The 12,806-nt window shown below is 51.8% G+C and overlaps 1 protein-coding gene across 2 annotated transcripts in view; it reads right to left on the bottom strand.

The window, feature by feature from the left end:
* Smad6 (SMAD family member 6) overlaps nt 1-2,444 on the bottom strand; it is an 83,208-nt gene extending 80,764 nt beyond the window's left edge. The window contains exon 1 of one of the 2 annotated variants that reach the window (XM_008836350.2): nt 541-2,444. In XM_008836350.2, coding sequence (XP_008834572.1) covers nt 541-1,366 — 826 coding nt within the window. In that variant the 5' untranslated portion in view covers nt 1,367-2,444. The remainder of the gene's footprint in view (nt 1-540) is intronic. The other variant, XM_029565011.1, reaches the window with a different exon arrangement.
* Between the last annotated feature and the right edge of the window lie 10,362 nt (nt 2,445-12,806).

Genomic DNA, 12,806 nt, shown 5'->3' with positions numbered 1-12,806 from the left:
CTGCCCGGCAAAAGCTGTGCTCAGAGTATACAAAGAGACAAATGGAACGTTTTGCAAACACTTTTTTGCAGTCCAGCCACGATTTTCCTGCAGGCAATTTCACAGCCAGAGTTACCTGGGTGCAGAAAAAGCCCAGCCTGGGTAGAGCTATACATAATCCTTACTGACTGGAGTGAACTTCCAAATGGAAGGTGGCACCTATTTATTTGGTCTTTCCCGCCTAGCCTGCTGTCCCTTTTCATTGAGCTGAATTGTACATTAAGTCCCTGAAGCTGCACACAGAAAGCTCAACGTGTCCCCTTCTAAGTTCGCGGGAGCCTTGGATGAAGTTGCCATTTGGTGTATGCGCGCAGACACCCATTCCCCAGCTCTCCTTCGCACTCCTCTCGAGGGAGTGGGGCGCCTCCCTCGCGGGCTGCCACCCGGGGAAGCATCCCGAGAGCTCCGGCCCGGCGGCAGAGAGGCGGCCCACCTCAGGAAACAGGAAGGTGGAGGGAGGCCCGAAGTGGAGGCCGAGGCGCCCGGGCGCGGTGCGCTCACCTGGCCCGCAGAGCCGGCTGAAGTGGTAGGGGTTGCAGCATACGGTGGGTCCGTCGGCGGCGGCGGCGAAGCTATGGCAGCCGCAGAGAGGTTTCAGCTCCACGGCGTGCTGCAGGTCGGGCCAGCGGAAGAGGCGGCCGAGCAGCAGCTGCGGCGGCGCGGGCTGGCCCGCCAGGCGGAGATCCGCACGCGGCACCAGAACGCAGCCACCCGGCACGCCACCGCGGGACTCCACCGCCTCCAGCAGCGTGTCCAAAGAGCGCTCCTTGAGCCGCTTGAGCAGCGAATACGTGACCGTCTTGAGTTCCTGCTCCAGCAGCAACAGCCGCGAGCGGGTTTCGCGACTCCGAGGCCCGCCGCCCTCCTCTGGCTCCGGGGACATCCCGGCCAGGGCATCGCCGGCGTCCCGGAGCGCGCCCGCAGCGTCCCGCTCCGAGAAGAGGCAGCAGGTCACCGTCTCGCAGTCACTCTCGGGCAGCCAGCCGGGGCCTCCCGGCTCCTCCACGTCCAGCGGGGAGCCCCCAGCGCCGGCCCCCGGCTCCGACATGGGCCTCGGGGGGCCACCCGCGCGCCGGCGCCTCCCCGCGATCGGGGCGCCTCGCTGTCCCACCGCGTCCCGGGGCCTCCGCGGGGCTACCGAGCGGATTTCGGGGCGGCCGCAGCCGGCGCCCTCTCGTGCCCGCGGGGCAGGCTCAGCTCGGCTGCCCAAGCTCCCATCGTTGTCTCCGCCGCCGCCGCCGCCGCTGCCGCCGCCTTCCTCCGGATCCGGGACCACACGACTTCGCCAAAGTCGCCGCACCAGCCCCGAGCGTTTGGACCTGAACATACGATATCCTTTGGCGCCGGGGGTGGTGGGAGGGGAGGCGGTCTCCGGTTACCGGGGGTCCGTTCCCTCAACGAGGCGCGGGCTGCGCGGGCCGCAGCCCCACATGAAGCTCCGCCGCGGGGCGCCGTGCAGACGGTGCACAGCCTGTCGTCGAAGGGGCACCGCAAGGCTGCAACATGAGGGGAACTCGCACCCCGGGCGGGACCGGCCGGGAACACACGCGCGCCGAGCCGCAGTCCGCGCGGGGCGGACGGACTACATGGACCGCGACGGGCCGGGGCTGCTCAACTCCAGCCGCCCTGGAACCTTTGAGGGGCCACGGGCGACGCGATGTTGGAAAGACCCCGCATGGGCCTGCGAGCCTTCAAAAGTTGCGTGGCTGGTCCACGAGCACAAAGCGCTCGTGCCGAACCCCCAAATCTATCTGCAGCACCCTGCCTTTTAAAAGCCAAGCGCTTCGCTACATGAGCTTTCCCTGCAGGATCTGAAAGGCAGGCTTGTGGATAAGTCTCAGGTCCCCGCAGGAAAAAAAGGAGGAAAAAAAAAAGAGGGGGGTGGAAAGCAAAGAAAAAAGATTCCAAACAAAACCCAAATGTTTGGATTTGCGCGCACGAAAAGCAACTCCGTCTCAGGTCCCGGGCGCTCCGGGCGCTTGAAGCGAGTCACTCCTGAACGCGGGTGTCAACACATTGAGTGGAAGCCGTAAAAAATATCCTAAATAGCTGCTGGGAATCCGTAATTAAAAATGCAATCCACCGAGGCAGAGGTCTCAGCCCGCCCCACGCTGCGCTCGGTTGCTTCGGGCGCCGCGGCTGCCGAGGTCGCCCCCCCTCCCCCCGCCACCAAAGTGCCTCCTGGTGGCCCCGCGGTCTCAGCGAGGTTTGGCGAGGCAGCGCCCGGCGGCTCTTTCTCTCCGCTCAGCTCCCTCGCTCGTTCCCCGGCTCGGCTCTCCTCTCTTTTTTGTTCTCCTCAAACGCACACTGAGGGCCCCCGGAGGAGCGCCGCGGAGTCATTGGCTGCCTCCCATCATATGCCAGTCTAGACACTTTGGCGGCTCCGCGGCGCTGATTGTTGCGCAAACAAGGTTTCAAGTTTCTTAACTCTTAAAGGAGAACACGTCCCATTGCAGGACCGGAGGCTCAGAAGGGGGCTGGTTCCCGGGGCGGGCCGAACCCCAGCTCCCGCCCCACGCCGGCCCCGGCACCCCAGCCCCAAGGCTGAGAGCGCTCGCGACCGGCTCTGTGGCTCGCGTCGCGCCTCGGGCATTGATACGAGTTGTCGCGCACACACACGCGTACACACACGCACACGCCCTGCTATCCTGTTCCCCCGTTCCCCTGCTCCGAGACCCGGACTCCAACGCGGCGCTTTGCCTCTCTGGCTTGGGCATAAACTTGCAAACATGCTTTACACTTTAGAGTTGGTCCAAACCCCCAACCTCAGCACGAGCTAATAAAAATGGGTGGGTGAGCGCCTTCCTGCCCCGCGTCTCTGGGGAGCCGGGGGCGGCCCGAAGCCTGGGGGAACCGGATCTTCCTTGACCCCGCCAAGGTTCCACACACCACCACTACCCTCTCCACCCAGAGTCGGAGGTGGCTCTGCTCAGCCACACACGGTTGAGAGAGCGGGACGTCTAGGTCTAGGAGACTCTAGGTTAGCCGGAGATAGAAACCCGGACCGGACGGGGCAGAGGAGGAGAGTGCCCTGGGATGGCTCCTCTCCGTCGCCCGGGCCCTCCCTGCGGGCTACCCGGAGTCTGGGGCCCTCCCTCCAGACTGGGTGCTTCCTTCTCTCCCTTCGTCGATTTACTTTCTCCCCTCTGTGAGGGGAGAGGATGGAGTGGCGTGCTTTCCCTGAGACGTTTCACTAGGAAAATGCCGATGACTTGGAGACCGGCTTTGAGGACCTGGCGCAGGAAGGGTTAAGGCCGCTCCGGCCCTGGAGCCGGCGCGGCGGGGTACCTCCTCGGGCGCGCTAGCACGTCCGAGGGTGGCAAAAGTTCAAGCTTGTAAAGTCCGGATTGGTCCCGCGCGGAAGGGAAAAAAGGCCTGGTCCCCCCTCCCCCTCCCGGGCGTGGCGCCGATTGGCCAGACCGCCTGGCCCGGCACCGCCCTCCCTCGGCGCGCCGCGGCCCCACCCCCGGCGCTGAGCCACGCCCCTTTCCGGGCAGGAGCGGGGCCCCGAGCTCAATGAAAGAAATTCCGCTGCTCTCATTGGCTCCGGGTTGGGCGCAGTCCCTGCGGGAGGAGGGGGGAGGGGGCGCGGACCTGAGATCCGGATCCCCAAACCGGTGCAAGGGGCTGATGTCGGGATGGTGGCGCACTAGCCCTGAGCCCGGTCTGAGTATTCGCTGGAGGAAGGGTAACTTTTGCTGGAAGGTCCTGGAAGCCTGGTCTGAACCTTACCTGGAGCCAGGTGCTTGCGCTGCGCTCCAGAGAGAGGCAGTTACCACACCCATCCCATGCTACTTGAGCCAAAGTGAAAAATGAATAACTGTTCTAGTCTGTTTCTCCTCTCAAGATGTGAGGAATGATGCTTATTTCACAGAGCCATGAAGATTCTAGGCAGTAGCACTTGGTAGAGTACAAATGGCAGGTGAACAGGTAGCACCCAGAAAAACCTGTCTTGTAGCCCCTTTCTCACCCATGGAGAAACTCATGCATCTTAAAATACGAAGAGGGCCCAGCGTGAAGAAGCACACTTGTAATCCCAGCATTTGGGAGGTGGAGTTAGGAGGATCAAGCTATCCTGAGATACATATTGAACTGGAAGCCAGCTTGGGCTGCATGAGACTGTCTCCAAAAAGCCCCCAAAATAAAATAGAAAAATGAAATACAGAAAGAAACTAAATATATTTTCTTTTATGAAAGTATTTGTTGCTTTGGCTCTGAGTTACAGTAATAGTGGACGCTTTTGGATCCTTACTGCAACATAGTAATGTTCTAGGCATTACTATCATTTAGTCCTTTGAGTCTCACTAACTAGTTTTATTGCTTTCTCTATGTACAGATGAGGAAACTGAGGCACAGAAAATTGCCCACTTAATTTGCTGTTGAAAATGTGTTCTACTAAGACACCAAACCCAGAGAGACATGTACCAGCTGTGGGCTCACCCCCAAAAGCAGAAGAGGTGTATGCCTCTGTATTGCCAGGCACACCTTTTTAGGGGAGTGATCCAAAATGTGGTCCAGGGACTACTTGTATTAGAACTGCTGGATGAATGTGTGATGGGTAGAGAGAAGCCCCAATTCCCCCTTACAACACTCTGGGATGAGGATGGCTGACAACACCTTTGCATAGAGACAGTACTGACGCACAAGACCTTGAACACAAGCCTATGTTAGTGGTGGAGGTGGGACTTGAACCCAGCCAGTTTGTCCTACTATGGGAAACAAAAGGCGCCAGCAATTTGCAAGGAGAGGGTTCCTTGCCTGTAGGCATCTGCCAGACCTCCCTCAGGGTAAGGATGGATGCTTCTAGAAATGTTCCCATAGGCATAGCCCTGGGGAAAGTATGTAAACTGAGGCTTCCCCTTACCTCCAGCCAAGCTCCCACATTGCCTGAGGCACAAGCATCTCTTCCTGCAGAACCCTGCAGTATATAGCCTTCCAGGCCAGGAGAGATTACAGCTGGGCCTCAAGAGGTCTGCTAACTTAAGCTGGGGGCTGGAAATGACTCAGTCACTAAAATGCTTGCCATGCAAGCCTGAGGATCTGAGTTCAGATCCCTAGCACCATGTAAAGACCAGGCACATCAATATCTGTCTGTAACCCCAGCACTTGGGGGATGGGGTTGGGGGGGCAGCGAGAGGCAGATCCCTTGAGCTCTCTGACCAGCCAGCCTAGCTGAATCCATGAGTTCCAGGTTTAGTAAGAGACCCTGTCTCAAAAATAGGGTGGAAAAGCAGAGCATGGTGGTATATGCCTTTAGTCCCAGCACTTGGGAGGCAGAGGCAGCTGAATCTTTGTGAGATCAAGGCCAACCTGGTCTACATAGTAATTTCCAAGCCAGCTGGGGCTACAGAGAGACCCTGTCTCAGAACAAAACAAAACAAAAACAAAAAATGGAAAGTACTGGAGAAAACAATGTTAACTTCCGGCCTCCACACACTTTGCACATGCACCTGTAATCACACAAGCACAGGAGAGAAGAATACATACACCATAAACACACACTAAATAAATAGGCTGCTAATATAAGCAAAATTTTGGCTTTTGCTCACTGGAAGATGCAGGGTGGGGTGGAGGTGAGGTGCTGTGGAAGGAATCCCTGAAGAGCACTACAACCAGAATCTGGTAGGCCTGCACTCAGGAAGGATGCTGCTTACCTCTTCAGTTGATAAGGCCTGGTTATCCACTGTAAAGTGGGACTAGGAATCATGCTAGAGGTGACTGCCAAAATTAAATGACAAGTGGTCCCAGAGTCAGTCCTTAGTGCTGAAGGGCTGCTGTTTCCCAGGACCCATCCTGCTTAGTGTCTGGTGTGCCTTGTAGCCACTAGAGGGTGTGTGCAGTGGGTCCCAACTGTGTAGGGCAGCAGCAGAGCAAAGGCTTCAGGACCCCTACTCTACTAGATTACCAGGCTCCAATCCCCCAGGATATAGGGAAAGGAGAGGAAGGAGGAAGAAGGGATCCAGTGGTGCATCCTCAAGGTTCTGAAGCTACCAGAAGTCACCCAACAAGAAGTGGTTCGTACCTGCCCCTCTATCCTCCCTGCCTCCCCTCAGAGCACCCTGCACTTCCTCTTTTCAACATCACCTCCATTCACAGCCATACAGTTCTGTGTTCTCCCCTCTGGAACACAGCCCACTAGGGCAGAGACAGGGAGCGTGTCAGGCTAGGCTACCCACAGCAGTATGGGTTCAGTCAGAGCGTTAGAAGCCCTCCTGTTTGTTAGTGGAGAGGCTACGTCATGTTAGATGGCACCTGCCTCATTTCTACACTCAGAATTTATGGGGTAAAAGTTAAAATTCTTCACTGAACTCCCTACTCCTCCCTGAGCCAAGCCCTCTTAGGCACCATCTCATCTCCTCCAGTCCTCCAGTTAACATAAGAAAGGTCTTGTTCATCCTAGACTTTTTTTTTCCAAGTGCAGAAAACAGAGGTTAAGTAATTTGTTTCTGATCCCATAGCCAGTAGGTGGCAGAGTTGAGACTAGATAAGTGAGCATCTTCAACACCTGGTTCTACAAAAGAAAATTGGTCTTTTGCTCTTGGAAAGAGTCCACACTAACTGGGACGGAATGAAGCATGAGACAGCAGAAATCAAGAAGCTAGAGCTTGCTTCTGGGTGGTGGGAAGGCAGCAGGCTCTTGGGACCACTGCTTACAGAGACATCATATAGGAAGCCTGGCCACCTCTTGCCATGATTGAATGCATTGACAGGAAGGCTTATCATAACTCACTGCACAAGAGACTGATGGGTACATCAGGGTCCTGCTTATTAACTTTATGGTTATGGAGACTAGCTATACACTCAAATGTTATAGACCAACCCGAGGGCCGACTGGCTGATGTTGTATGTCTCTTTGGAAGGCAAATCTGTTTGGCCAACACTACCCTAAATGGAGGAATTGGGGCAGACAACTCTTCAAGTCTACCCTTGAAAACTGCACATAATCATGAACAAAGCTTTGTGGTGTTCATTTGTACCTGCTAAGCTCCTGCTGGGTGCTCAGCCCTCTCGTTGTTGGGAACCTGCTATAAACAATGTCTAGAAATCCCAGAGCCCATGGAGCCAGGTGGGAAGAGACAGATCAGAACAAAATGATCTGAATGCAGAAAGTATTGAAAGCAAAGGTGCCAAGGTCAAAGGTAAGATATAAGAGGAGAGAGGGATGCTGGGAGAGAGGAGGTATGACAGGGAAGGGGACACTGAAGTGACATATGGTGGGGGAACCTGCCACACTCTCTGCTTGCAAAAAAGCTACAGGGATGGATAGGAGAGAGTACAAAGACTTTGTGACAGGAGCATGCCTGGAATGCACATGTTTGGAACATTCTAGGGTCTTCACAAGTGAGCAGGTTAGAGAAATACTAGGGGTAGATGTGGGTTCATACTGGCCATTACTGGGATTTTGGCCTGTTTTCTCAGTCACTTGGGAGCCCCTGGAGGTTCTGAGCAAGGGAGGAAAAGGCGTTGCTTTCTAGGTTTTATATTGTTGCTTTGTCTTGCAGTGCTAGGGATGAGACCCTAGGCTTTGTGCATGCTAGGCAATTGCTCCATCACTGATGCTCCCAACCCAAGATGCTTCTCCAACCCCCCAGCTACCTGTGAATAGCTGCTGCAGGCAGGAGCCTGGTAGGAGGCCTTGCAAATGGTTAGGGGTAGCAGTGGTGGCTTGGACCAGGGTGGAAGCAGAGGAAGAATGGGGAATAGCAGACAAGACCGAGACAGATATCCAGGCTCTGCTGTAACATCTTTAAAAGTGTGCAATAGCATTTAAAGATGATACTCCAGTTATTTGACATTTATTTTAAATTAATCAATTGTTAAAAATCTTATGTGTAGGAGTGTTTTGCCTGCATGTATGTAAGTGCAGCCATGTATACGATGCCCATGGAGGCCAAAAAGAGGGTGTCAGATCCCCTAGACCTGAAGTTATCCATGGTTGTGAGCTGTTATGTGGGTGCTGGGAACTGAACCTAGGTCCTCTGAAAGAGCAGCCAGTGCTCTTAACTGCTGAGCCATCTCTCCAGCTGATTATTTATATGTTTTGAGACAGGGCCTCCTGTAACCCAGGCTAGGCTTGAACTTGATAGTTAGCCCAAGAAAACCTTGAACTTCTGATTCTCCTTTCTCACCTCTTGAGTGCTAGGATTGCAAGCATGTACCACCATGCTCTGTTTATGTAATGTTTCACATCAATTCACTTTTATTTAGACTTGTCATAAGGAATAACATCCACAAAGGCACACATGTGTTAGTTATATTTATCACTTTAAAATGAAGACAAATATATTTGTGTGTCAAATGAATAAATCTGTTTATCTGTGCATCACCTCAAATGACCCTGGGATCACTGTGGACACATGACATTGAACATACTAGTTTAATCAATTTCTAACTTCATCTTCTTTGGATTTTTTTGTTCATTTGCTTTTTACAACTGTTTCTCAGAGAGAATGATTCCCTCTCATTGTGTTCCTAAGTTAGGAAGCCACATTTCTGTAGCCCTCATGAATCATTTGTTGGTGGTGGTCTAGCCATACCAGGAAACCTGTACAGAAGACAGACTCAGGCAGGACAGAGTAATGATTAAGAGCTTGGGCCTAGGCTAGAGAGATGGTCCCTTGGTTTTGAGAGCATCCTACCTTTGCAGAGTTCAGCTCCCAGCACTGTGTCAGGCAACTCACAACAACTGCCTATAACTCCAGATCCAGGGGGATCCAACACCTCTGGCCTCCTCAGACACGTAAGTAAATATGTGCACAACCCCCCACACACATACACATAATTAAAACAAACAGGGGTTGAAGAGATGGCTCAGTGCTTAAGAGCACTGGCTGGTCTTCCAGAGGACCCAGGTTCAGTTCCCAACACCCACTGGCAGCTAACAACTGTCCTTAACTCCAGTTCCAGGGAATCTGATGCCCTCTTCTGACCTCCACAGGCATTTCACACATATGTACATACACTAACACAGAAACACTTACATACACATAATTGAAAAATAAATCATTAAAAAATAAGTAAATAAGCCGGGTGTGGTGGTGCATGCCTTTAATCCGAGCACTCGGGAGGCAGGGGCAGGCGGATCTCCTCTGTGAGTTCAAGGCCAGCCTGGTCTACATAGTGAGTTCCAGGACAGCTGGGGCTACAGGGAGACCCTGTAAAAAAAAAAAAAAAAAAAAAAAAAAAAAAAAGTAAATAAACAAAAGCACCTGGGCCTGTACTTCATTCTGCTTCTGCATTGACCACTTCTTAGCTATGTAGCCTTGGGCGACTTCCTTTGCCTCCTACACTTTACCTCAGTGTGGTACTGATGCTGGACAAGGAGAGTAGCCACAAATAAACAGCCTGCATGTTCATTCTCTCTCTCTCTCCCTCCCTCTCTCTGTCTGTCTTCCTCACTCTCTCCTTCCCTCCTTCCCTCTCTCTCTCTTTCCTCTCTGCTGGAGATCAAATCTATGGCCTCTTACTTGTGAGACAAGCTCTCTACAACTCAACTGCCTCCCAAGCATTTCTTCTAGACTGCTGCAATTGTTTTTTCTTTTCCATTTCTTTTTCGTGGCTTTTTTTTTTTTTTTTTTTTTCCTGAGGCAGGGTGTTGCTGTGTAGCCCAGACTGGCCTGGAACTCACTAGGTAGCCCAGGCTAGCCTCAAACTTGCAATCTTCTGCATCCCCCTCCTTTTTGCTGGGGTTATAGGCTTATGCCACCATTCCTGGTTTGGTCTCACTATGTAGCCCCAGCTGGGCTGGAACTGGATATGTGGAGCACGCTGGCCTTGATCTCACAGAGATCCACCTGCCAAATGCTAGGATTAAAGATGTGTGCTACCATACCCAGCTACAATTTGAGTCTTAAATGGCTATGGCATTAAAAGACTGTTTGGAAGGCCAAAATTTGGTGCCTAGAGGCTGGGGAGATGGCTGAATCTGTAAAGTACTTGCCTTGTAAACAGAGGACCTACCTGAATCCCTAGAACTAACATTAATAACTCCAGGTGTGCGGCTGGAGAGATGACTCGGTGTTTAAGAGCACTGACTGCTCTTGCAGAGGACCTGGGTTCAATTCCCAACACCTACATGGTGGCTAACAACTATCCATAACTCTAGTTCCCCGGGGAATCCAACACCCTCTTCTGACCTCCTCAGGCATTGTACAACACGTGTACACTTACATACATACAGGCAATACACTCATATACATAAAATTTTAAAAAAATACCTCTAGGTCTGGTGACACATACTTATAGCCTCACTATTGGAGAGGTGAGCCCTGGGGACTCACTGGCCAACCAGCCAGTCTAGCCCATGTGCATGCATGCTCACACACACACACACACACACACACACACACACACAAATTCAGTATTGGCATGAAATAAGGGCTTGGCGAACAGTGGCTTTTAATTAGTGAAGTGAGCACAGATCCAGTCATTACCAAGTTGAATGAGTGGCAACGCTGCAAATTCCTTAAACTCTAGGACAGTCCATCCCACATCATAAAGTTACCCACTCGGCCAGGGTGAGAGTTTTCAGTGATTGAGGTCTAGATGCACCAAAGGACTCACTGATGAACAAGCTGATGAATGAACTTCAGCAGCCCTAGGACCAGCCCCCAGGGTCACTGAGGGCAGTGATGGAGATCTCTCCCAATACAGAGTAGCTCTGTCCCAGAGGTACTCCAGGAGAGGGAAACACCCCATACCAGCAGCTCAGAATCTCCAGGGGATGGGAGTCGGGGTTGGGGAACTGGACCCATTCTTCTTCAACCGTGCTGAGACGGGGCCTTGTGAAATCAAACTTGACTCATAGATGTTGGGGAAATGCCTTTTCTTTTCCTTTTTTGAGATACTTTCTCAAATAGCCCAGGTCAGCCTTGAACTCTCTATACAGCCAAGGATGAACTTGAACTCCTGGTTCACGTGCCTCCACTTCCCAAACATTGGGATTACAGGTGTGCACCACCACGCCAAATATTTTGATGGTAGGAATCAAATCTAGGACTTTGAATAATAGGCAAGTGCCCTACCAACTGAGCTATATCCCCTGCACCAAGAAATTTATTTCTATATGATAGATATTTTTATTTATTATTTTTGTTTTATGTGTATGAGTGTATTGCCTGTGTGTATTTGAGTGTACCTGTGTCATGCAATGCCATGGAGGTCAGAAGAGGGCTTCAGATTCCCCTGGAACTGGACTGTTCATAGCTGCCATGTGGGTACTGGGAATCAAACCCCGGTCCTCTGCAAGAGCAGTCGGTGCTCAACTGCTGAACTATCTCTCCAGCCCCGTGATAGATATTTTTTTGGTTTTTTGTGTGTGTATATGAGTATTTTGCTTACATGTATGTAAGTGCACCAGGTGTGTGAAATGCCCATGGAGGCCAGAAGAGGCCATTGGATCCCCTAGAACTAGAGTTATGGGTGGTTGTAAGCTGCCATATGAGTACTGAGAATTGAACTCAGGTCCTCTGGAAGAGCAGCCAGTGTTTTTAATCATCGAGCCATCTCTCCAGCCACATATATGTGTGTGTGTGTGTGTGTCTGTGTGTCTGTGTGTGTCTGTGTGTATGTGTGTGTGTGTGTGTGTGTGTGTGTGTTTTGTTTTGTCTTGTTTTGTTTTTTGAGACAGGGTCTCACCATGTAGCCCCAGCTGGGCTGGAACTGGCTATGTGGACAAGACTGGCTTTGTACCTCTTCTGCCTCCCAAGTACTGGGATTAAAGGCATGCACTACTATACCTGGCTTATCTTTTAAATTTTTTTTATTAGTTGATAGTTTATATCATGAATTTTAGTCATTTCACCCCCTATTCCCCTCCTCTTGGTCCACTCACTGCTCCATAACATATATTTATTTACAACATACTTGATGCTGAATATTAAAAGTAACCTAAACACACTAGGAAGCAGAATAAAAATCCCCAGGAGTATTTGATCAGGGATGGGAAACTGTTAAAGAACATCACTGTCACTGTGAACATAACTCTGGACTGACCACCTCAGGCCTGACCCCAGGAGGCAGTTTTCTCTCCCAACCTCCAGGAGACCACAAGAACCATTGTCTAAGAAACAGTGAAGGGGGGACATGGCCCTTGGGCACCTGGATGAAGTTCAAGAGCACATTTTCCACTGGGCACAGCACTGCCTTCTGGGGATAGATTATCTGAAGAACCATTCACATTCAGTCATTCCTCCATTCTTTCCATGGAGAGAGAACCTCCCGGCCTTCCTCTCTGACCAGGAGACTGCCAGAGGGGACTCATTCAATGGTTCCCCAAAAGGTTAAAGGGTAGCCTCAGGGGCTAAAAGATGGCTCAGCAGTTAAGAGTACTTACTGCTCTTCAAAGGATCTGGGTTCAGTTCCCAGCACCTACATGACAAGCCTCTGTAACTCCAGTTCCAGGGAATCTGACACCCTCTTCTGACCTCCCTGGGCACACATGTGGTACACTTACATGCAAGGCAAGACACTCATATACATTAAAAAAATTAAATAAGTAAATAAATAAATAAATAAATAAATAAATAAATAAATGACAGCCTCTTAGCCCTGTCCTTAGATGTGGATCACCTGCAACTCTCTTCTTCCCTCTGTGACTCCTGCTCCCAGAGTTCTGCTTCCTAGAGCACCCCATAGCTTCCCACCTGAACCTTTCTCTCCAGAACCCCAGGCTTTACCCACGATGGGACATCTGCCTTTTCCTCTGAATCCTAAGCCTGCTTCCTTGCAGGGCTCTGGCATTAGCACGGCCTTCCTTCCCAGGGCTG

The sequence above is a fragment of the Nannospalax galili genome, unplaced genomic scaffold, assembly GCF_000622305.1.
Source record: "Nannospalax galili isolate Female #2095 unplaced genomic scaffold, S.galili_v1.0 scaffold54, whole genome shotgun sequence".
NCBI lineage: Eukaryota > Metazoa > Chordata > Mammalia > Rodentia > Spalacidae > Nannospalax > Nannospalax galili.
The sequence above is the reverse complement of the archived record's forward strand: the minus strand, read 5'-3'. Positions and strand labels throughout refer to the sequence as shown.